The sequence below is a fragment of the Ceratotherium simum genome, chromosome 29 (genome assembly GCF_057802395.1).
Source record: "Ceratotherium simum simum isolate JZ-2026a chromosome 29, ASM5780239v1, whole genome shotgun sequence".
NCBI classification, from domain to species: Eukaryota; Metazoa; Chordata; class Mammalia; order Perissodactyla; family Rhinocerotidae; genus Ceratotherium; species Ceratotherium simum.
In genome coordinates, this window is record NC_141928.1 from 5,828,677 (window position 1) to 5,853,251 (window position 24,575).

At 51.2% G+C, this 24,575-nt stretch overlaps 1 protein-coding gene and 1 non-coding gene across 11 annotated transcripts in view; both read right to left on the reverse strand.

Annotated features, from left to right (window-relative positions):
• Nucleotides 1–24,575, reverse strand: part of PRRC2B (proline rich coiled-coil 2B) — a 93,835-nt gene that overhangs the window by 12,097 nt on the left and 57,163 nt on the right. For 6 of the 10 annotated variants that reach the window (XM_087418900.1, XM_087418904.1, XM_087418899.1 and 3 more), the window contains 17 exons: nucleotides 23,355–23,670; nucleotides 21,426–21,622; nucleotides 18,331–18,526; nucleotides 13,866–14,082; nucleotides 11,101–13,176; nucleotides 9,540–9,736; nucleotides 8,801–8,946; nucleotides 8,059–8,200; nucleotides 6,456–6,538; nucleotides 5,479–5,667; nucleotides 5,136–5,333; nucleotides 4,430–4,516; nucleotides 3,553–3,657; nucleotides 3,253–3,445; nucleotides 2,203–2,300; nucleotides 1,100–1,227; nucleotides 261–501 (listed from right to left, as the gene is read on the reverse strand). In XM_087418900.1, the coding sequence (XP_087275026.1) occupies nucleotides 261–501; nucleotides 1,100–1,227; nucleotides 2,203–2,300; nucleotides 3,253–3,445; nucleotides 3,553–3,657; nucleotides 4,430–4,516; nucleotides 5,136–5,333; nucleotides 5,479–5,667; nucleotides 6,456–6,538; nucleotides 8,059–8,200; nucleotides 8,801–8,946; nucleotides 9,540–9,736; nucleotides 11,101–13,176; nucleotides 13,866–14,082; nucleotides 18,331–18,526; nucleotides 21,426–21,622; nucleotides 23,355–23,670 (4,809 nt within the window). The remainder of the gene's footprint in view (nucleotides 1–260; nucleotides 502–1,099; nucleotides 1,228–2,202; nucleotides 2,301–3,252; nucleotides 3,446–3,552; nucleotides 3,658–4,429; nucleotides 4,517–5,135; nucleotides 5,334–5,478; nucleotides 5,668–6,455; nucleotides 6,539–8,058; nucleotides 8,201–8,800; nucleotides 8,947–9,539; nucleotides 9,737–11,100; nucleotides 13,177–13,865; nucleotides 14,083–18,330; nucleotides 18,527–21,425; nucleotides 21,623–23,354; nucleotides 23,671–24,575) is intronic. The other 4 variants (XM_087418905.1, XM_087418903.1, XM_087418901.1 and 1 more) reach the window with 2 other exon arrangements.
• Nucleotides 2,620–2,705, reverse strand: LOC147913180 (small nucleolar RNA SNORD62). The gene has a single exon (XR_015549056.1). It is a non-coding gene; the product is annotated as a small nucleolar RNA SNORD62 (small nucleolar RNA).

A 24,575-nucleotide genomic window follows, 5' to 3' on the forward strand; every position in this document is an offset into this window, starting at 1 on the left:
TCCCCAAGCCCCACAGTATGAGGCGGCGAGAGAGGCTGCAGGAGCAGCAGGGCTGAGGGGAAAGCCTGTCTCAGGGATGAAGAGGTGAGGGGGCTACTCAGAAGAGGTGGAAGATCTGGCCCTGGTTCTAGCCGCCTAAGGACCAGTCAGGGCTACAAACCGCACGTAAGTCAGCACGCACGAAGAGGCAGATAAAACAGAAAAGGAGTCTGACGGAAAAGAGGTCTAGTGTTTGTGGGGGGAGTGACTGCACTCCTGACCTGTGGGAGCTGGGAGTCCAACATCTGGGAGGCACCCAGACCGGCAGCCTGGCCGAGCTGGCCCTCGTAGACCAGGGCTTGGTTTCCGCTCATGGGCTGGTAGGGTGAGCCGGACTGGGGCTTCACCATCTCCAAGGGCTGCATGCCTGGGAACGCCGAGTACGGAGGCTTCAAGGCTGTGCCTCCAGAGAGGATCATGGTGTTGGGCGGTGACAGGCTGGGGTGCATGTACACCTGAGATCTGCAAAAGCCAGACAGATGGTCGGGGTCAGGTGTGCAAGCACACCAGCAGGTCTGAAACGTGGGCACCCATCAGAATCCCCTGGGGGGCTTGCTAAAACACAGCTTGCTGGCTCCACCCCCAGAGTTTCTGACTCAGAAGGTCTGGGATGGGGCCTGAGAAGCTGCATTTATAATAAGCTCCCAGATGGTACTGATGCTGCTGGTCTAGAGATCACAGTTTGAGCATCACTGGATTAAACAAATGGACACATCCAGGCTGTACAAGGCACAGGAAAACCTGTGTGATACCAAAGCACAGGACCTCAGACACACTGAAGAGCAGGTCAAAGGCGTGGAAGGCGGGAAGAAGGGATTGGGGGGGGAGGGGAGAAGGGAAGGGGGCAGGAGGACATGGGGAAAAAAGCAGGGCCAACCAAGTATCAGGCTCATGGCTGCTCCTGCAAAACAGGGAATGATGGACTGTAACCACCACACCCCCAGCAGCCTCAAAGCAGAGAGCGGGGAGCAACAGCAGGACAAAAGGAACAAGCCCACAGGCCAGAAGGCTCGGAACCTCTGGCTGCGAGCTGCCAGCCCCTCAAGTGCACGCATCTCACCTGAAGGGCTGTAAGGAGCTGAAGATCTCCTGGGACTGGGAGACAGGGAGCCCGCCCCTCAGTCCAAGCTGGGCTTGAGCCTGCAGAGACGTGTGAAGGGAAATGGGGATCTGCTGGGCCGCGGCAGCCTGTGGATGGAAAGCCAGGCAGGTAACTACCATGCCCTCCCAGCTGGTTCTCCTCTACCCACCGCCCACAGCCCTGGCCCCTCTCCACGTGGCAGCTGGAACACTGCCCAAGATGCAAATTCGAGCATGTCCTTCCTGTGCTTCCCTTACTCTTAGGAAAAAGCAAAAAATGGCTAGCAACCCCAAACCACGGTATGTTCCTATACTGGATTCTGCACAGCAGCAAACCAATCCTAGCTACACTTATCAATACAGGTGGATTTCAGGAACACAGCGGTAAATGGAAAGTGTACATGAAAAAGAATACATGCAGTATGATCCAGTTATATGAAGACCAAAATCTTGCAAAACTAAGTAATGTAATATTTAAGAATATGTTCTAAAAAGAGGTCAGGACAGGCCAAGTCCTCTGTCCCCGAATCTGCACTTGGAGCAGTGCTTCTCCCTGAGAGCTCCACCATCCTGGTCTGCAGGCGTGCAGGCACACGGGTCTGTGTGGATACCGGACCATTCAGAAGGCCCCACACCAGCTGCACAAGGGAGACTTCCAGAAATCATCCCCTTGCAGCACAGAAAGTGTGCCAATCCAGCACAAAGACAAACATCTGCTCATTTCTAAAGCTACCTCTTTCTAATGCATCCATGCCTGGGAGTCTAGGCCTTTCTTCTCTTCATCAGAAGGACACCTGATCACCAAAGAGAATTCCGTTTCAGCTAATTCCCCAGCTAGGATACAGGAAGGAGAACTTTGAGAAAGGAAAACTAAGCAGAGTCTGGAGCACTGAGCTCCATTTCTCGTCTCTCATTTAGTCATTCAACAAACATTGACTGATTGTTGTGATGTCCCAGGAGCTGAGCATTACATGTGAGGGATACAGAAAACGAGACAGACAATGAACAAATCAATGAAGACGGCCATCACGCCATGTGGTATACCCCCATCCCCCACCGGGCCACCTTGCTTGCTGTCATCACCTGTTGGTAACTCTGCTGCTGAGGTATCGTTTGAGGAACCAGCCGGGGCTGACTTGCAAACACATGGCCATCCAGGTACAGAGGCGGCAGGTGGTTGCCTGGAAACAGAATCCGAGAGGAGGTAGAATAGGATCAAGTCTCACTGCTTCTGAATGTCCCTGTAAGGGACATTCTACAAGGGCACGTTTTCCTGCAGAATCAGTGGAGGGAAGGAGTGTCCCCTGCTGCTGGCCCTGTGCTCCTGCAGCACTACGCCCGCTGACCACACCCGTGGCTCGTCCCTCAGGGAACCTGGGGAGGCAGCAGCTCAGGGCCCAGAAGGAGGGGGCGGGCTCCAGCCTACCCTTCCCAACTGACCACTCGCCCACTGCCCCGTACACTCAGGAGGGGTCTCACTGTAATTGAGGGCTGCCTTGGTCTCTCAGTCACTTTCCTCTTCATCTCCCTGCTATTGAGTCCACAGTGGAGGGTCAGAAGGATCTATTGGAATTGCATCACTGAGACTTTGGCAGCTGGGCCCTCAAAACCCCCACCCTCTCCCGTGGGGCACCAACACAGTGATAAAAACGGCTATCAACTGGGCTATCAATTATCGAGGGCTCAGTGGATACAAAGCACTCTCCAGGGACGACCTTGTCTCATGGGCACGGCCACTCCACAGAGCACCATCATCCCCCTCCTCTTATTTTACAGAGGAGAGAGCCACTGCTCAGAGCGCTGAGACACTCACTGGCAGAGGTGGAGACGCAACCCCTGCATGTGACTCAGGTCTGACTCAAAGCCACGTCTTTGCTCATGCCTCTCTCCAGGAGGTATGAGCACCTCGCCCAAGTCCCACGGTTCTGCTTCCCAGAGCAGGGAAGCAGGAAGTGCAAGTTGCAGCACGTGGGAAGCTAGAACCACCCAGCACAGAAACAAACTCCCACTTCTTCACACTCCTAAATCAAGGCAGGGGTGGTGCTCAGGCTGTCAATCCAAGGTTCCTCTCAAGAGGGAATGGAGAAGCTCCCTGAGCTAGCTGGGGGTGGGGCGTGGGGGGAGTGCAGATACCTGGAAGAGAAGCAGAAGGTGCTACAGAGGCCACAGGCATGGGTGGCATGGAAACCCCACCGAAGGAGCTGTAGTTGACTCCGTTGGAGGCTCCCACAGAGGACGGGGGCTGGATGCCTGAGCCAGCGCCTCCTGGAGAGCTCTGCTCTGGCAAACTGGGCGAGTTTTCCCAAGCCTTACGTGCAGATTCCATCTTTGGAAGCAAAGGAGGGGTGAAAATTACTACCAGGGAGGCAACGGACAGCACAAATCTAAGCCCCAGGAGGGTGGGCGGGGCTGCTTACTCAGGGCTGGTGTTACCTTCAGAGTGAGGTCGGCAGTGGGGAAGGACATCTGGGACAGGCCAATGGCCCTCTGGATGTGATGATCGCGCCGCAGGATGGGAATACTCTGCGTTAGCCCAGCCTGGAAGGGGAAGGAAACCATGGAACACAGACAGGCAGAGAGGAAAAGAGACAGCACATCACAATGCACCTTCAGTTTTGGCCACATGCACTCAAGACCACCAAGACGAAGCTGCCAGCATCAGCAGAGACCATAGTTTATCTCCAAATAGCTGCCTTCATCGGTGCCCTGGACACAAGTCCGTGGAGAGCCACCTCCACATCCCCGCCCCACAGAGCGGTCAGCAGGGCCAGCCACATCTCAACAACACAAAAATGACCGGCTACGAGCACGTGGGCACTCACAACCTGGCCTGGATTCCCCAGCTCCTGTGTCAGCCCCCAAGGAAACTATGAAAGACAGGTGCCTGGGAACTACGTGCAGAAATGCAACTGCTAGACCCTCCTTTTGCAGATGCCCAGTGCCCATTAGCATATTACAGGGATTCTAAGAAATCTGAGAGTAAAGACATTTGTTTAGCCCAGCATTCTCAAACATACGTAACCACAGAACTTGGAAGACTATAGAATCAAAGAATGCCAAATAAACCAGACCTCAGGGATTACATTATCCCATTTTAAAGTCACAAAACCAGGGTGTGGAACATTCTAGAAATGTGTCCAAGAACATGTAGCTAGCTAGAGACTGCACCAGGACTCAAACGCAGGTCTGCCCAACCCCAAAGCTGGTGCTGGTCCTCGTCGCCTAGCTTCAGAGCACCACACCAGGCTCCTTCACCCAGAGCCTGCCAGCACAGGGGACAACAGAGCTGGAGGTGGAAGCACAGACTTACGTTACTGGCCAAGGCCTCCTGAAGTTTGACAACCGGATTCCCTGCAGGACCAGAGGCAGAACCAGACGGCAAGCTGAAATCAGAGTCCTGAAGAAAGGGGAACAGAGCCCACTGAAATCACCCTGCCTCGCCTTTCAGCAGAGATGCGTATTAATTACACCCACAGTCTGGTCTCAGTGACTCAAAAACTCCACTAGGGCTGACCCGGTGGCATAGTAGTTAAGTTCACGTGCTCCAATTCGGCAGCCCCGGGTTCGCAGGTTCAGATCCCAGGTGCCGACCTAAACACCACTTATCAAGCCGTGCTGTGGCAGGCATCCCACATATAAAGTAGAGGAAGATGGGAACAGATGTTAGCCCAGAAATAATCTTCCCCACATACACACACTAAAAACTCCACTAAGCAGCATTCATCACACAAGCAAGATGGCCAGATGTTTCCCCATGGCACTCAAACAAGATTACCACCCCCTTTTTATTCTCTCTCCCTGCCCATGCCCACTGGCTGACCCGACAGAAGATCACCAGCCTGCTCAGCCTGAGAACCTGGGTGGTGTCAGCAGGACAATCTAGAAGGCGGCTCAGTCGCACCCCCCGTGCTTAGCTCCCATCTCCCTGCTCTTTCTAAGAGACACCCTAAGCCCCTCCCTCCTTTCCAAGTATGAAAAAAAAAGGAGGGAAGAAAGGAAACAAGTCAAAGCCTCACTTTTGGATTGACTCCAAACTCGATGGGCGGCACCGGCAGCACAGAATCCACGTGAATCTCTACCCCGTTGACAGGCGGGACGACAGCCCCTTGCAGCCGCTCGGCCCCCTCCGAGCCCTTTCTGTTTTTCAGAGAACGCTCATTGCCGATGGGTCCTGGTCTGTGTTCCTTGCTCTGTCCTGAGCCTTGTTCTGAATCCTTGATGGAAAAACAGACAGGCTGAGACACAAAGACTGCAATGACTCCAATGTCAAGCTTCTAAGCGCCCAGGAATAGAAGACAACAAAAAAGAATGGCCCCTTCTGCCCCGGCCCTGGCCCTGCGAAAGAGACTTCCAGGGTACCTTTTGCTCAGACTGCTTCTGAGCCTGCTCCTTGTGGCCGTCGGCCTTGGGTTCCAGACCTGGCCCGTTCATCTCCTCTGGTTTTAGAGTGCCATATGGGGAGCTGCGCTGTGAGGAGGTTGCAGACGACTCTCGAGACTCGGCGCTCAAGTCAACGCCACTGTCTCCCTGGCTGCTCTTAAAGCCCTGCTGTGCGAGGCACAAAATGGGTTAGAGCCTGACCCCAGACTCAAAAATGCGACCATTCAAAAAGCGAGGCTGAGGGCCGGCCCCGTGGCTTAGCGGTTAAGTGCGTGCGCTCCGCTGCTGGCGGCCCGGGTTCGGATCCCGGGCGCGCACCGACGCACCGCTTCTCCGGCCATGCTGAGGCCGCGTCCCACATATAGCAACTAGAAGGTTGTGCAGCTGTGACATACAACTATCTGCTGGGGCTTTGGGGGGAAAAATAAATAAATAAAATCTTTAAAAAAAACAAAAAGCGAGGCTGAGTGGGCACTGAGATGCAAACTTCCAATCCGCCCGCCCCTTGCAGAGTCGTGTCCTGATTTCGGTCCTGAACTGCCAATGGTGCCTGACAACTGAAGACACATGACCAAATGCACCAACCCCGCCTGAGCTCATAACCACGAGATACGCGGTGGGCCCTGGACAGAGACTGCCAAACTCATCCCACCTGTGACCCAAACCAGACCACGTGACCACTGTCCCAGGTTCAGGGGAGAGGCCCTCAATCGCTTGCCCTACCAGGGGGGATTTCCGTGGTCATCCTTCTCTCCCTCTGTCTCACACAGGCCAGAAATCAAGACTGAAGACCAGCAACGAGCCAGGGCCCGTGGCAATGGCCTCTGGTCCAGGCTCTACTGCTGTGGCCAAGGGAGAGCTCGGGCAGGTCGCGGGCATGAAGGAGGCCCAGGACAAGCTAGCCATGTGGACAGTGAGCACACACTCAGCACCCAAGCAGCACGGCGGCCGCTCACCTCAGCAGAGCCAGACTCGGTGCTGTTGAAGACAGTGGCGGCTTTAGTCCAGGAATCGCTGGTCGAGGCCTGAACGGGGAGGGCTGCCAAAGGGAGGAAGACAGAGTCACGGCATCAGAGGACCAAGTAGCACAACCCAAGTCCCCCAACCACCTTCCTGCCCTGCAAACGATACACTAGTGAACAGACTGGATACACAGGAGCCAGTCTGACAGCTTCACCCAACTTTCCAACCCCCTCAGACAGATTTCAATAAACACGTTTCTCATTGTTTCATCAATCATATGCTCTAGTAAACGTTCCAGCAACTTTTTCATTCACAACTGTTAGAATTCTGCATCACTACCTCTGCTGTGGCGAAGCTTTCTTATACTTAAGTCAACTATTTATTTCTGTAAAATCTCTGAAAGATCCAAGCTGGTATTACTCAAATTCTGTTAGCTCACAGACCACTCTGAGATTCCGACAAAAGCCAGGGACCTTGTGTACGTACACAAAACTCTCCATGCTATGTTAAGGTCCAGGGGCCCTCTGAAGCCACATGGCAGAATCCTGGAGGGAAAGGCCTGACAAGCGACGTGACTCCTGAGTCTAGTCTGCTCTGCTTACCTACTCCAGTGGGTGGGGGTTTTGGACATTTGTCTGATAACTATAACTCATACACACCACCAAACTGACCAATATCAATATCTTATTAAAGATTATCATACTTTCAATCAGAGTTCAGTATTTCCCAAGGTTCCCAAGGTTGCAATGTGTTGCAACCAAGGTTTTAACCAGGAACAGGAGGATAGGCCATGTGATTAAATCTGAAAGAATCAAGGCCCAGAACCAAGAATCTTGGGTGTTTGTCATGTGGCTCTGGGGTCAAGTCAATTCACTCTGGAAGGCTTGGCTGCTTTGTATAAAAATAAGCCGGAAATGGATGATTTCTCCAAGCTCCTCCCGTGAGGAGCCATGTGTCGTCGTTTTATCTATCTGTGTACTCTGCAGGGCCCTGCCCCAAGCAGGCATTCAAGAAGAATCTGCTCAATTAAAATGGTTTTGTATTTTAAAATGAAAAGTTACCAGAAAAATAGCATTGGATATGAATTATTTTCCAACAAGTAAGGTCTCCCTTACTCTGGCCTCGGGCTGTCTGTCTAAGAAAGCAGTTAGGGAGGAGCTGACAGGACCTTCCTTCTGGGTTAAGAAGGCTGCACAGCAGACAGAAAGCTTCTGGCCTCTTTTTCTCCTTCCTTGTAGTCATCTGTTGCTCTCCCACAAGGTCCGGAGAAAAGATAACTGACATGGGCAAAGTCAAGCCAACTCTCTGAGAGACCTCAGCTGGGTAGGGCAGGGGGCTACCCCTTCTCCCGATCACTGGACAAACGGAATTCCACCAAATTTCAGGCAGAGAAAGGTTTACATCTGTTCAGGGGCTGCAGCAGCAAATGGTGCCACAATGGCATCTAACGCTCCAGGCTCAGTAGAAGCAGCCAGGAAACAGGTAATGCTCTGTCTGTATTCATGGCCCCCAAAGCAGGCTGTTCCCAAAGAAGAGACTCTAGGCCTGTGAGGCGGCCACAGGCCAAGGAGCTGAGTCCCACTCCCCAACTCTTACCCTGGCTGCTGCTCTCCCAAATCTCGGTGCCCAAACTACTGCCAGGCACAGTCACATCGCCTTGTTCCAGGCACAAGTTGTTTTGCTTTTTAGCAAACCGAGGAGGAATCCGGGAGGAAAGACCTCGACCTTTGACAGGCACCTAGGGAGAAAAAAGGCGATGCAGTCCAGCCTTGACATGAGGTGAAGAATGACAAGTTCTCCCCGGAAAAGTACCCCGGGCACCAAACCCACACCACCAGAAACTGCTCCCCAGATGCTGGAACGCTTGTCTCTCAAGACCTCAACCACGTGTGAACTGCAATGTCAACTAAACCATCCCTGGAAAGGGCTGACGGACCAATGGACTGTGATCTGAGCGCCGAGAGCAGGGGCAAGTGTGCAGAGCCCAGCCCTGACTCCGTCTGAGTGCAGGGTCCCCGACCCTCAAGACTCCCAGGGTGACAAGTCGCATCCCACTCAGGACTTGGGGGCTGATGGAGGTCTGCATTCTGCTCAGCCACGTTTCAGATGTCGTCACCCAGGACAAGTTTCCCTCTTTAAGCACAGTGATAACACCATCTGCTCCCACAGGGCCACTGGGCTAGTGGGCACTGGGAGACAACACATGCTTAATAAATACTCCTTTCTTGCTCTCTTCTATCTTGGGCTTAATTCGGGACTGTCTTACTTCTGGCTCTGCGTTTCTCTGCACCAGCCTGCCCTCCCACCCCCGCTCCCTCCTCACCTCACACCCCCTCACCTGCACGGCTTGCTCCTTCTTTCGCCTCTCTTCCTCCAGTAGGCGGCGCTGCTTCTTGGTCAGGACTTCAATGAAGCCTTCACCCACCATAGAGCCCACCTCACTCTCCTCCCCGGGGCTGGACCCGCAATTTTCAATGATGGCATCTGAAGCAAGATTCCACAAGAAGGACAGTGTTTCCATTCATCAGAAGCCAAGAATAACCCAACCCTATAGGCACCTGATATCTAAGTATGGGCTCAGCTCAGAAGGCCAGGCAGTAACTGGCTTGACACTTCCAAGGAGCCGCAGCGCATCCACCGGGGTCTACAGAAATTGGCTGTGATTTCTATACCCTTCCATGCTCCCTCTAACACACTGCTATCTCAAACCAAAGAGGCCTTAGTAGCACTTCAGTTAGGAAAATAGTCTTTGGAGACAGACACAGTGAAGTCCCAGTTCTGCTACTAACCAGCTGTGTGACCACTGACAAACCACTTGACCTCTCTGGACCTCAGGTTCCCCCTCTAAAAAAACTGGGACACTGCAATGCTGCTATAGGGGTTTAGCAAGGCTATAAGCAATCCGAGGGCAAGAATCATATCTGTTTTGCTCACCACTATAGCCCCAGAACTTAGCACAGCATCTGCCCGGAGGTTAAGATGATCAGTGAGAGGGCCAACTTAGACACCCGCAGAGCTGTGTGGACCTTGCTTTTGCCTGGGTTCTTCCCCCGAAAGATATGAGGGGACAGACTCACTTCCATAGCTCAGGTCAAACTGTTTGATTGTCTCTCCCTGCTCGCCCGCCCTCTGAGCAGCCAGCTTGGCCTCCTTCTCTGCCTTCTCACAAGAGGCTTCGGGGATGTCAGAGGTGGCATGGGCTGCCCGATCTAGGGTGTAGTGGCTGCTCCCACTGCTGCAACCAAGACCTCCAGGCAAGGCCTCATCTGGGGACCTATAAAGGAAGGAGGATCTTGTGAGCTCAGCGACTACAGGCTGGGGAAGGAGAGGAAAGGAAAAACTGCATATGCACACAGCACACAAACACATACAGCACCCTGATCCACGCCCAGTTCCTGCCACCGGCCCCTCTGTTCTGTAGAGGCTGCTCACCAGTAGCAGTGCATCACGTGCAAGCCTACGTGGAAGGCCACCCCCAGCCACACTGCTACGGCAGTTTCACCCGCTCACGGAGAAAGCTAAAGCTGTTCTTTCCCCGACCCCTTCCCAGGGCTCAGTATTTCTGCTCCTCCCCACTATGTGCCTAACTCATCGGGACTACAGAAAGGAGAGAGAGAAGGCGACATGCCTACAACAGAGCCATAGAACTTCCTGCTCATATCATAGCAGATTGACCAGCAAGGAGCCTAGGCCCTGCCCTACTGCAAAGCTCTTGGGGCAGAAATCAGAAGCAAAGCTAACCCTTGGCACCCAGGGCCTGGAAAGCTGGGCTAGACCAACACTTGAGAGAATCGGCGTTCTCCCGTGGCTCCTTCTTTGGGGGTATGAATTAATTACACCCCAGCTTTCTGTACCCAAGATTCTAAGGAGGATGGAAGGTGAGCAGCGGTCAGGACCTGTGCATGATCAGAAATGCAGGCTGCACGAGTGACTCCCTGCACGTGGTCTCCTCTTTCCCCGATTCTGGGGCAGCCCGTGGGCAATGAGCCGACACCAAGCACAGACCATCCACCTCAAAGCCTCTAATTCCAGAGGAGAGATGCTCCCTGGGCCTCAGGCAACCCACTCTCTTTTGCTACCGCCTGGCTCTTAACCATGCCACTCACGGTGGTGCCGCATCGCCTCACTGTTGAGAAGCAGAGCCGCTCAGGAAGAGCTGTCTCTGCAGGGCCAGGAGGCCAGCAATGCCCCAGCAAGACGCTGCCTGACAGCAGCCCTGGAGCAGAGGAATGTGGTGGACTGACCGCTGCTCACCAGGCTCCACACACGGCTAACGCCCCTTCACTGCGGCGGGCCTCCAAGGACACACATGGAAACTGAACTCTTGTGACGGGCGCTAGGACAGCTGCTGAAAGAGGACCACGGGAGTGGGGACTCTAATTTTGGTTTTCAAGACACACAACAACAAAAACAACAATAACACGCCACAAGAGAAGAAGACAAGCGGTGTAAGAGCAAGTGATGCAGACGCTCAAACGAATGGCCTTGGTGGGCAGTCACCCGTCTGGAGCACAAGAGGGAGATTCAGGGGCACCTCACATATGGCAGGACATGCATGCATGAAGTGCTGCTTCAAAAACCGGCTTCGTAACAGAACAACAGCAACAAACAAGAACCTGGGCTTTGTTTTTGTTTTACCTTTTGGCTTTCAAAGGCGTCCCATTCTGTTGGCTTTCATAACGGGGAGAAGTTTCACCACCACCGGGCCTAACAGACTTCTCCCCAAACCCCCCCGGCTCCAGCTTTCGGCTCTGTCTGTCAACCAGGGGTCTCTGACTGGAGAAGCTCCTCTTGGCCAACTCCTTCTTCTCACCCAAACCGGCCCCAGGCAGGCTGCCGTCCACCTGGGAGTCGGGCTCAGCCCCGTGGCCTTCTCGCCGCTCCCGTCTCTCACTGAAGTCGCTGCTCTCGGAGGCTGTCTCCCACTCTTCGTTCGCGTGATCGGAGGAGTTCTGGTACGAGAGCTCGGGGGACCTGCGGCCCACAGCGCCACTCTTGTCCCCAGGACAGAGTTTGGACCTGCCCAGCCACTGACCTGCCAGCAGGTGGGGCTCCTCCTCAGGTCCCCAGAGACCCAAGGATTCACGCTCCTGCCTGAGGCGCCTGAAGCGAGGGGGTTTGTCCTGGCGAGGGGGGCGCCTTCTCCTGAAGGGCCGGTTCTCTGCATTTTCAGAATCTGCCACATGGTCGTCTTGGAAGAATGACCTCTTGTCCTCCAAGCGGCTGTCCTCGAAGCCCCTGGGGCCAAATGAGTCAGAATGTCTGTAAGCATCTGCGATATAGTCTCTGTCTGTGGGTCGCCGGGGCCCGCACGCATCGGGAGAGCTGTACTCCTGCCAGGAGGTGCCTGGACTCTTGTTCTGCCAGTGGGCTGACTCTTTGGACACGAAGGTTCTCCGCCCGTACCCACAGTTGCTCAGCCGGGGAGGGAGGGCTCGCCCGAAGGCCCGAGGGCCTCGGTTCTTAGCATCCAGACCACCGTGGTCCTCCGAGTACATCTTGTTGGACCGCCAGGAATCTTTGAAGTCACCTTTCTTCAAGGTGCTCTCCTCCCTCTCGAGGAGCGAGCCTTCGTTCCCGTTCTCCAAGCCTCTCTGCCGACGCCGCTTGGGAAGCTCTTCATACTCGGAGCCCTCACTGTGGGTCTCACTGGCAATTCTTCGCCGGGGCTTGGCTCTGGGGAAGTCTTCGGGCTGACTGAACTCTCGCAGGCCCCGGCCTCGGCCGCTTCTCTGGCTGTTGTTGTAGATGCCCCGCGCCCCAAGGATCCCCCCTCCACAGATGCCGTTGCTGCCTGCAGGCCTACCGCGGAAAGTGAATTCTCTGAAGCCACGGCCGCGGCTGCGGGCCTGCCCTCTGCCCCCAAACGCTTGTTCCTCGTCAATAAAGATCCAGTTATTCCTCTTCGTGGGGGGGGTATCGCTGGACTCCCGGGAGGCTCTGGTCTCCCAGGCCCTGTCAGTTTTCTCGTCCTCCTCAGACTTGCTGGCCTCATGGCCCAAACTAGCACTGGTAGAGCCCTGGTCCTCCAAGGCAGAGGGGGAGGAGTTGGCCAGCGTGGCGTCGTTCTCTTCGTCCTCGTCCTTTTCTGCCTTGTGAATCGGCCCCTTCTCCTTGGCCAGGCGGGCACTCTCCTCCCCCAGGTCCTGCTTAATCTTCTCTAGTTCCTTCTCCTTGTCTTCTACCTTGAGGGCTTTTAGGACAGGTTTCTTGATGGGTCCTGACCTCCGGGTCCTGCTGGCCTGCTCCTGGTGCTGGCTGCCGGAGCCCCGGGGTTCGGGAGTCCACTCCGGCTCCAGGGACGGCTGTTTGTTGGGGCTCCCTTCCTTCTCCCAGGAGGAGACGTTAAAGGATGGCTCCTCTGGGGGCGCCTCCTTCTCGACACCGTTGGCTGTGTCAGTGGTCTTAGGCTGGTGGCTAATGTCCCAACTGCTATACTCTGGCTTTTTCTCTGCTGGTGCAAAGTCAGGATCCAGTGGGGAACACCTGAGGCCTGGGGTGTGACCCCCAGGAGCACCTGCTTCCTGAACGTTTTCTTGGGGTGGAAACAAAAGCTCCTGGCCTATTCTTTGAGAAGAGACACAGTTGTCAAAGTCTGCTTGGGCCTTCTTGTCAAAAGCACTCAAGTACTCCTCCCCTCTCTCCTCAAGGAGATCGCGCTGGGCACTTACGCCCCCTGACCTTCCGGGTGAGGCAGAGTAAGAGCTTTCACTCCTGAAAAGGAACCAGAAAAATCAGTCAATGTGATTGGAGCCTGGTTCCTGGTTTCCATGCTGAATACAGAGCTTAGTTTTAAAAAGAAAAAAATTATAAAAAAAAAAGAAAAAAACATAAGCACCAACACTTGCTCTCTCTTTAAACAGGTCTCAGAGCTGCTGGGCCATGGATTGGCCGGTGGCCCGGGAGTCCAGAGAGTGAAGAAGGCAGTGGCTGCTGGTGGACTCAGTGCGCCACTCTGTAGACAGAGAGCAGCCGGGGATCCTCTGCTTCAAACAACAAGCTGGAGCCTGGGAGTCCGGGAAGAGTCTGGGGCACTGGGCCGGCACGGCCAGCTTGCTTTACTTTCACAGGAAGGAGCCATGACCCACACGCTGGACCCCACCTGCCCCGCAAGGCCCCCACCCCTCGATCCCCTGCCCAAAGTTCAGCCAGATTTGCCTCTGACCCTAAGATTTCTCCTCGGCCTTCAGTCCTGCCATCAGACAAGTGCCTCTCACACAAAAGCATTCACGCAATCCTTATCACTCTCTCTTTCCCCAAAGGGCACTGGCAGTCCCTACGAGGCACCCCTTTCCCTCAGGCAGTGTCTCCTGGGACAGTGCCTCTTCCCAGAATCCCCCTCTCAGTTAGGACCTGGAGAGTCTTCCTTCAGCTGCAGGTCAGTAGATTAAGTTTCATCTCACCTGACATGCAGGTCCATGGCCAAAGTGTCATTCGACTTCGGGTGGGGGAGCGAGTAGCCCTTGCTCTGCAATGCCATGTAGCCCTCTGGGCTCCACATGGGGGCTGGATCGATGGTAGTCACTTTTCTTTCTTGCAGTGGGGGCACACAGTTCTGATCCTCAGAGCGACAGCCAGTCCCACTGAGGGAATCTTGGGGCATCATGGGTTTCATCAGTCCTGAAGAAGGCAAAGAACTCATCTCTGTCATCTCGTTTAGAAAGCCACGCTCCAATCTCAGGGCCAACCAAAGGCTCAAAGGAGACAATGGTTACCCCTCACTCCACATGGACACAGCACCCCACCTGCTTAACGTCCCCTGGGTTCTTAATCTTTCCTGACCACAGAACCTTTGAAGGCACACACACATGCAATCTGAGTTGTGAAAGACCTTCAGAAAGACCTGTGAATGCCAATCTTAGTTCCCAGATTAAGAACCCCCATGTTCAAAGGTATATAACTGGCAAACAGAAACTGGAAACATCCAACTGGAGAGTTCATCATTGTGAGCAGAAGGCTAGAGGGGCCAGTCGATCAGCAATGAGAACCTCTGCGTAAGCTGAGGTGCCGAAGGTTTTCTGCACAGACACAAGGAAGATTAGCTACACACCAGAGCGCCTACACGGAACCATGCACTTGTATCCACCTGCTTCAAAACCCCTGCAAGAAGCTCTAGAAAGGGATTTTGGTTTTAGTTCCTTTTGTTTCTAACCCTAGCAGCGAGAGCAACACTCCTCATTTTTACACAGGAAATGCAGGTGTGGGAACGCACAAATGACAATAACTGTTAAGTGGACCAAGGAGCTTATGATAAAGATGACATATTAGTCCTGCTAGATATAAACTAGCCGGAGAACCTGCGCCCCCGCCGGGGCCTCTCTGTCCGTGTCTATCAAATGAGGGGGCTCGGCTGGCGCAGATAATGTTAAAGGTCTTGCTGGGCCTAAGTCTGTGGAGAAAAAAGATCTGATTCTTTAAATACTTTCTTCACAAAGCTTCTTAGTAGCCAAAAATTTTGTTGTGCCCATCTTTTAAACTGAGATAATCTGGCCAGGAAAATGGTTCTGCATGAGGCCTGCAGTTTTAAGCTTTCTTTCAGCTGTGGAGTGCTCTGTTCAAATGCTATTGATACACGACTCCAATACAAAGAGAGTCTGAGTCTAGCAGTGGTGGGGGCCCTCTCTGGAACCCTAAAATTACATACCATTTATTAAGTATTGATTATAAGGCATGCTAAACTGCTCAACACTATATATTGATCTACTTTTGGCAATACGGCAGCCCTTATTTCCTGAAAAGCCGTCCTGCCACAAACACTTTCTGCCACAAAAATGCTGGACAGAATATAGCAAACATTTCACTTGCAGAGCTGTAGTCCCAAGAAAATGGGAAATCCCCAGGGAGCTGAAACCACAGGCCAGAGCCACGAGCTGGTGCTTCCTGGAGGGAAGCAGGGGACACAGTCTTAGTAACCCAAGGGCTTGGTCTTCAACACTCTCAGGGATGGGGAGTGGGCTTTTCTGCACAAGGCAGAGAGTTGCAACTGAGATGCTGTTTAAAGCAAAGACTCTCAAAGGGCTACGCCCTTAATTAAAAGGTGGATTAGAAGAATGCATGCTCTTTACTACAGGAAAATGACTAAGTTGGTGTCTCGGGCTAGGCCAGGGTAGGGAAAAAACAGTCCTCTGCCAGGAATCCATAGCTACATGCTGGCTTTCATGCAGGTCTGGGGGAGGGGGGAGTACAGATTCATACCCTAGAATGGTCCAGAAACTTCCCAAGTTAAAATAAAAGGTGGTTCTAGGCTGGCAGAAGAAAACATAAAACTACTCTGGAGGGACATACTCACAACGCAAGCCATACTGGATCCCCACAATAAATAAAGTGCTGTTGAAAATAAATTCGCAATCTGAAATTACCAGAACACACGTGGAAAGCAATCCACCATGAGTCCACGGCAAGTCCCCAGGATTATATACCTCCCCAAGAACTTCAGATAACAGAATAATCTGTTAAACACTAGAAAATTATGTTTTTAATGATTAAAAGCATAAAAGGAGGAATTAAAAACTTAAGAAAAATATAAGACAAGATAAATAAAATTTGAGAAACAAATCCTAATGATAAAAGTAGTCACTGAAATTAAAAACTCACTGGAGAATAAAATAAAAAAAGCAGATGAGACACAACTGGAGAAGAAACTGAACTGGAAAATAGTTCTGAGGCATTTCTCCAGAAGGCACCACAGAGAGAACACCTCTCCTATGATATGGAAGACAGAAGAAGATACAACATAATTTAAGTGGGAGTTCTAGGAAAAAAGGATACAAAGAATGAGGAAAAGGCAATATTTGAAGTAATAATTAGAAGAGAATTTTCCAAAAGTGACTAAAGACTTACATCCTTAGATTTGAGCAAGATGAGTTCTACGCAGAATAAAGTAAGTATAAACCTAGACACAGCACATCGAGAGAGAACTGCAGGAGACCAAGACAAAGAGGAGATCTTAAAAGCAGCCAAAGAGGGAACATCGTAGATTACCCACAAATGAATCCCACTTTGAGCAGCAACAGGAACCAAGAAAATGGAATACTATTATCACAGTTCTGAAAGTAACTGTCCACCTAGAATTCCACACCCAGCTATGCTATTGTTCAAGAGAACGGTGACATAAAGACTTCTTCAGGCAACGAAAATCTGCCAAAAACTCTCCTGAAGAACTCGACAAAATGTATTTCATGAAGAAGGAAACTGAACCCAGATGGAAGATGCAAGAAGGAAAAAGCAGCAAAGAAACTAGTGACCACACAGGCAAACCTGAACAAGCAGATTGGATAAAACATCAAAATGATAATGACTAGTTTGTGGGCATAAAAACAAGGCAGAACTAAAATTCTAAGCAAAAACAAGACTGATAAGGAGGTGACCAGAGCTCAGGTTAAGGGTAAATATAGAGATTAGCATTTCTGAGTCAAGGGTGCATGTTAGAATTTAATGTAACTGTAAGAGAGAGGAAACAGAATGTAGAAGAAAAACACACCAAGGAAAAGAAGAGCAAAACTTTTTTTTTGATCCAAAAAAAGGAAGAACAAGAAAAGCACAGAAAAAGAGGGATAAACAGAAAGCCTAAAACTGGAGAGTGGGAAACCCGAACATAATAATCCCAACAAATCTAAAGGGACCAGCTTTAGTTGGTTGTGGGTGCGTTGTGGGTGCGATTCAGCTTGGGTAATACAAGTCAGAGATTTCACAGTGAGTAAAACCATACACATCATCTTGCACATCAAAGACACACTCCCCAGAAAAGGGCTCAGAGAAGCTGACAGTAAAAAGTTAGAAAAACAGATCCCAAATCAATACTAATAAAAAGAAAAACTGGCATGATGATACCAATATCAAACAAAGTAGACAGTACAGGTGGAAACACGATTAATGATAACAAGGGTGCTTCATGCAGATTAAAAAACCAGATGTAGTTAAGTCCAAACCGGTAAGCTTCCAGAGAGAGAAAGCAAAGCTGACAGGCCTAGAAGACCTGACAAATCTACAATCATCGTGGGAGATTTTTTTTCTCTCTCTTTTTTTTTTTGGTGAGGAAGATTCGCTCTGAGCCAACATCTGCTGCCAATCTTCCTCTCTTTTTTGCTTGAGGAAGATTATCCCTGGGCTAACATCTGTGCCACTCTTCCTCTATTTTGTATGTGGGTCGCTGCCACAGCACAGCTTGATGAGAGGTGTAGGTCCATGCCCAAGATCCGAACCTGTGAACCTGGGCCACCGAAGTGGAGCACACAAATTTAATCACTAGGCCACCAGGCCGGCCCCATCGTGGGAGATTTTAACACATCTCTTAGTAATTGATCAAAGAGACAAAAAATTGTGATGATATAGATATTCACATAGCATAATTAGCTAGCTCAATTTAATGAACCACATCAAATTGGAGACTATATATTCTTTTCAAGCAAACACAGAATGTTTAAAAAAAAAATAAAAAAGACCATGTAATAGCCCATAAAAAAAAATCTCGACAATGTCAAGCAATCCAGATCAGGGTTGGCTGGCACGGCACGGCCCTTGAGTGAGACAAACCATGAGAAAGATTAACCAAGGGAGAAAAAGAGAGAGAGAAGGCACAAAGAACATCAAGAATGGAACGAGGCAAAACAACATAGCAGAGATATCAACTTTAATTAAAGCAATTTATAATGCATGATCGTAAGGACTCTTCCCAACAATTCTTTGTGACAGCTGCTATTATCAGACCCTCATTTTGCTAATAAGGAAGTTTACAAACAGACTGGTCATGTGACTTGAGGAAGAGGCCAAGCTGGACTCCAGGTGGGCCTGTCTACCTTTTGAGGCAACACCCTTACCGCCACACCATCCTGGGCTCTGCAGGTATGGCCCACTAGACCTCGTGCTTACCCGAGGGATGCAGGGCTGAGGGGTAGAAATCCACTGGGGTCCGAGTGGGCGTGATGCGTGGGTCCATGTAGGAAGGCATCATCATCCACCTGGGATCGAAGCCCAGCATCTGGGGGTGGTGAGGGTAGAAGGTGCGTTGTGGGTGCGAAGGCGGAGGGTACACCGGCTGCCAATGCTGCATCTTATACAGCTGCTCCTGTCCCGCGGGAGAGAGACCTGGTTAGACAGGTGTTGCAGGGCAGAGGCATTGCAAGCACGTGTGCGCGTACACTCATTCTTCCAGCTTTTCAGCAGGAGGCACAGAAAGCCCACCCAGAACAGAAGACCAAAGAGGGAAGGATGTGCAGCTGCTCAAAAGACCCCAGTGTATTACAGCTTTCAGGCTGTGGACCCTCTCCCAAGAGTGGATGGACAGTCATGCCATTATCACAACTGGGGCCCGTGCGCTCCTCTGCTACCCAAGGCAGACTGGGTTTGCATTTAGATCAAACACTCTCTGGAACAGACAGCTGACCAGCACACCTCCCAGGGAATCTCTGGATGCTGGCCACCTCTCTCCATGTCTACAACCACCACGGAGAACAGCTGTCATCACTTCCTCCTCACTACTGCCTGCTTCAATCATTCTCTACAACTAGACTGATTTTTTTTTTTTTATAATTTTGTTTATTTATTTTTCCCCCAAAGCCCCAGTAGATAGTTGTATCTCATAGTTGCACATCCTTCCAGCCGCTGTATGTGGGACGCAGCCCCAGCATGGCCGGAGAGGCGGTGCATCGGTGCACGCCCAGGATCCGAACCCGGGCCGCCAGCAGCGGAGCACACGCACTTAACCGCTAAGCCACGGGGCCAGCCCCACAACTAGACTGATTGATGAGACTGATCTTTTAACACACACTCACCTGATCATGTCCACACCCTGCTTCAAAAGAGCCTTTGATGGTTCTCCACAGCCCGAATCCCACAAGGTTACAAGAGACCTGCAGGGCCCTGCAGGATCCATCTGCCTCTCTAGCTTCATCTCACACGATGGCCCTCGCTCTCTGCTCCATATGCCTGCTGCCCACTTCAGGCCTTGGTAGCATACTGGGCTCTCTGTCTGGGAAGCTCCTGTTCCCTCCACCCCCAAACGTGGCTCACCCCTACTCAGTCTTTACGTTTCAGCTTAAAAAGCACTTCCCCTGGGAAGCCTGTCACAACTCCCCAGGCGAGATCAGGTCCCCTTGTCCTCTGCTCTCACAGCACTGGTATTAAGTTTCCTTTGCAGCACCAACAATATGCTATTATTTTCTGCTGCTGGTTTCCCTCACTAAATCATAAGAGACTGCGTGCTGAGTTCACTGTGGTATCCTTGCCTCCTACCACCAGACTTGGTATGTAGAAAATCTGTTGCACAAAAGGATGAACATAAAGCATCAACAGCATGTTCAAAACCAAAGATCTGGACCCAGTGAGGGTTCATCTCAGCCCATGCTCCAAAGCATCAGTGACCTCGGGGCTGCCCGCACAAGTGCACAAACCAGCATTCCAGCAGGACTCAGGTGCAGAGTGAGACCAGGAGGACAGCCGACTCGGCTACAACCTTCCAATCTGCAAACAAGAGGCCACTCCACCAGCCCGCCTGGGCTGGATTCCCTGGATGGCTCCGTCAGCACTCCGGGTATCTTCTAAGAGCACTCAGAACTCAATAAACAGAGCTCTCCCAGCCCACACAGGAGAACGCGGGCCTCTACCCACAGCTCCTCCTCCCGTCTAGACTCCGGGTCCCCAGGGAACCTGACCAGACAGTCTGTTTGCCAGACTCCTCCAGGCTGCCCTGGCGCTTTCAGACTTCTTTCTATTCTAAAGGAAGGATTTACCCATCACTATCCCCCAGAAGAGTAACCTAGAGCAGTCGTTACTGCTGTGTCTGGCTCCAGTAACTCCAGAGACCTCCCCAGTTAGTAATTCTCCACCAAGCCCCTGAGTACGTGCACGGTGCTCGCTCACACTACAACGCTATAAAAGCCCAAAGAACATCACCTCCTGCTTATAGCACAGGACCTGGTGAGCTCCTGGGATGCTTCCTAGGAGCCCAAGGAAAGGAGCATCTGGGGTGTAGGTTTTAAAGGAAACTAAAAGAGATGCTGGGAAAAGGCTCAAGACCTTGATTTGTTTCCCCAGGGCACACACATTTTGAAACATTTTTGGTTATTATTAATAATCTACCACACACCTAGCTGTGGGCTATGTCCATGTATCATCTCAGTTTCCCACCAAAATGCACTGCTCATCAGTCATCATTTGTTCCTTCATTTATTACTCCTATAAGATGCATAATCACCAATGAGTGGTTCCAGCTGGGAAAGATGACCAGGACTACAAGAAATCAGCTTGATTACTACCATTACCCACATGAATCTTCTTCAGGGCAAAGAGTAGGTCCCTTTTAAGGTTTATGAAAGACCAGTAAAGTTGACACTGATAATACAGATAAACCAGTTTATAGAGCACCATAAATCTCTCACTGCTGAGAGGCAGGTGTTCATTCTTCCTGGTTTACACTGACCTGTCCAAGGCCATACACGACTAGACAAGCTGCATCATTAGGATCAGAACCCACAACTGACTCAAACCTACAAACCTATGTCCTTAACCCAAAGCTAACACGCCTCTCTCCGACAGCTCTCCAAGCAGCTCCCAGGCCTTCGGACTCCTTGGAGGGTCCCAGGGTGGGGCCACTGTCAGTCTAAGGAGTGGCCATGCTGTGCTCTCAATGAAAAACCCTTCTTCCAGCTCAAGTACACGGAGTCCAGTGCATACACCACTAACTCTTCCTTACCAATATTTGACAGCAAGCTCAATAAACTACCAACAACGGTTGATTCATTCACAGGACAAATCACTTGGGAGAAATAAATAACGGCCAAGGCTGATCTACCAAGGCCGTAAGTTTTGAGGTGCAACTCCTGACATCCCTGCTGGTGACTGTGATATATGAGGGCAGATTTTCTTTGCCTGTTGTGATTGAAGGGGGCATGGGGCAGGGGAGAGGGGACATCCGCTCCTTAGTCAGGTCTGTTTACAGCAACCTTCTAAGTGTCTTCTTTATTTACCTGTTGCTGCTGCTGCTGCTGTTGGCGCTGGAATCTGGGAGGAAGCGACTTCTGGTACTTGCTGAACTCCTGTGCGGGGGACCCAGCCTCCCTGGCCCCCTCCTCACTGCTGCCGGTCTGAGCCACAGCGGGAGGAGCTGTGGGGGCTTCTTCTGAAAATGTGTTGGGGGCTTCCTGGGCAGGGAACTCAGGGGAGCCTAGAGAACAAATAACCCGAGAAACGGCTGAGGTGAGCTCACAAAAGCTTGGCCCACCAGATGTTTAACAACAAATGCTTTTTCTTGTAGGTACTTTTGTTCCACTGCTAGACTATTCACACCCCCAAACCCTGGCATTGTGGGAAATGCTTCACACGCACAAGCTCATGGATTCCCCACATCACCCATCATCACTTTAGAGATGAGACAACTAAGGCTCGGGAGGGTAGGTGAATTGCCCGAGGTCACACAATCACCAGTGCAGCTGGGATCTGGTTCCAGGTGGGAGAAGTTTTATTAGAAAGGATCCCGGTAAATCAGAGCAGCCAGGAGCTCGAGGACAGCCCACACAGCCACCATCCAAACAGCATGAGTCAACAGATCCACAGGTGTGTGACCTGGCACGTCACCGAGCCTCTCCTTGCCCACTTCCTTGCCCACTTCTTCACGGGTACAATGAGGACAACGACTGTGCCTGCCCCAGAAGGCTTCCGTGAGAATTAAATGAGATAATCCACAAAATGCACTTACAACAGCGCCTGACAAGTAGTAAATACTCAACACAATTTCCCATCATTATTCTCTCTGAAATTCCCTTCTTTCTTCCCTCCATCCCAGCTTTGCATTTTTTAACCCTGGCTTTATTGAGGTATAATTGACATTTGCATTCTTAACTCTACTGCAGACAGCAAACAAACCCCAATGCAAAGCCTCAGGGACTCTGTGGTGCATGACAGAGGAACACTGCAGAAGGGCAGAGTGGGTGCAGGGAAGCTCCAGGGCACACGCAACACCCAGGCCCATCCTGAATCACAAGACCCTGAGGCCCACCGGAGGACCAGCATCAACTGACCACACTAACCCCAAAGCAACCCAATTCCTGGACTCGGCACTGGCCTCTCTCAGTGAGTACTGTGAGACTGGGCACAGGCAGACTTCCGTGAAAGGGAATTTACAGACGATAGTCGTCGAGTTCTCCGAGTTCCCTGGCCAGAAGGGCGCTGATAACAGATCACCAATAAGACCCCCAGCTGAGAAGCTTTCAGGGACTGAAGCTAACATCAGGCCCTCCTCTCCTAAAGAGAGTTGGTTTTAGTTGATTTAAGAAAATCACAAAGAACATAGCTGATCACACTCTTTAAAACTGCTACAAGAGACTCTCCACCGCATAGCACTGTTCAATGTCTCTTACGTAGCCATGTGATCCACTCCTTTTAGAATTGATGCCAGGAACAATGTATTCTAACAAGCAGGCGTGCTTCTTTCAACGTCACGTGAAAGGATCCTGTGCTTGTACTCAAGTCCTCTAGCACCTGCATCTTTGGTTGAGCACTGCTGGTAGTAGCAACAGTGATAACAACAGTGACAACAAAATTGGCAACATTACAGTAGGTATATGCTTTCTGCATCTAGAAACCGAGCACAGTGCTTTATGTACATTACCTCATGCAGCCCCTCAGCGTGTGGGGAGGTACATACTATCATCACCCCATTTTACAGATGCAGACAGAGGCTCCAGATAGGTAAGGTGTGTAGCCAGCTAGTTGAAGTAGCTGAAATAGGATGTGAACCCAGGCGTGTGACTCAGGCCCAAACTCTCAGTGACTGACACTTCCCACTATCATCTACTTGTCAGCCACAGTTTGTGCTAAGAAGCCAGGGAGATGCAAACAACAAACCAGTGAAAATAGCCCACGGTTTCCAGTTCATGGGAGAGGGGCCCACCACTCACCTTTGCGGACAGCAGGGCCGTTCTCCTGTGCGGGCACCTTCTCAGTGCCTGGCGATCGGGGGACTTCCTTCTCCACCTGTTTCTGGGCCTCGCTCGCCTTCTGAGCCTGCTTACATTTTTGGTCCAGCTGTTTGAGCTTGGCGGCACAGGCAGCCAACCTCTCTTCCCGGGCTCGGCGCTCCTCCTCTTCCCGGCGCTTCCGGGCTCGTTCCACGGCCTCGGACATCTCTGACTGGATGAACTTCTGCCGTGCGGGTGGCTTATCCTCTTTGTCCTCGACAGACTGTTGCCGGAACATGCTGCCCATTGAGGACTTCTGCCAAGAGAAGAAAGTCTCTGATGAAACGGGAGGTCACAAACCCAGGAGACAGGCCCACTCCCATTATGGGATCAGTTCTCCCTCCCAAGATCCATGAGCACCCGAGAGGCAGCATAGTCACGCAATAGGCGGACCTGGGTTTTAATCCTGCTCTGCCCTTTATTACATTTGGAATGAGATTTGGGCATGTGCCAAGGTTCTACACCTCAGTTCCTCATTTGTAAACTGGGGATGATAAAGGAAGCCCTTGGGATTGTGAAGTTGCAATGAAATGTTTGCAAAGCACTCAACGCTGTGACTGACAGACAGAACACAGTAAATGGGCACTCTCACCACTACTCACGGGCACACAAGGCTAGGGCCTCCAGAGCTAATGAACAGAAGCAGGAAACCACACACTCCTTATTTCTGCTCCACTCCTCCTCCCATGAAAATATATAAACCTCTAGGTATAAAGAGCCATGAGAAACTGAAATTCACAGTCGGACATATGGTTTTTCAAAGTGATTCTTTATATAAAAACAAAAAAGCATCTCTAAAAACATCTCTTTTGGATATTTCATCCACTTCTGAGTTTCTCACTGGCTGCCAGTTACTGGACAACAACCAGGTGCCAAATATGCGGTGTGAAAAACACTCAACACTGGGAGGATTTCTCACTGATCTGCAAGAAGTGAAGCTGCACGCAGAATATACAAGAGCACAAAGGATGGGCAAGTTTAACTGAACCTCAGCCATTGAAATTCCAATGAGATAAGACTATCAAAAAAAATATACAACTTCCTGTTTTGAGTGGTAGTTACACAGATGTATATAGTTGTCAAAAGTCATCAAACATAAACAACCAAGATCTTCGTTATTATACCTTTACTTGTGTGTTAATTATACGTCCACAAAAGCAA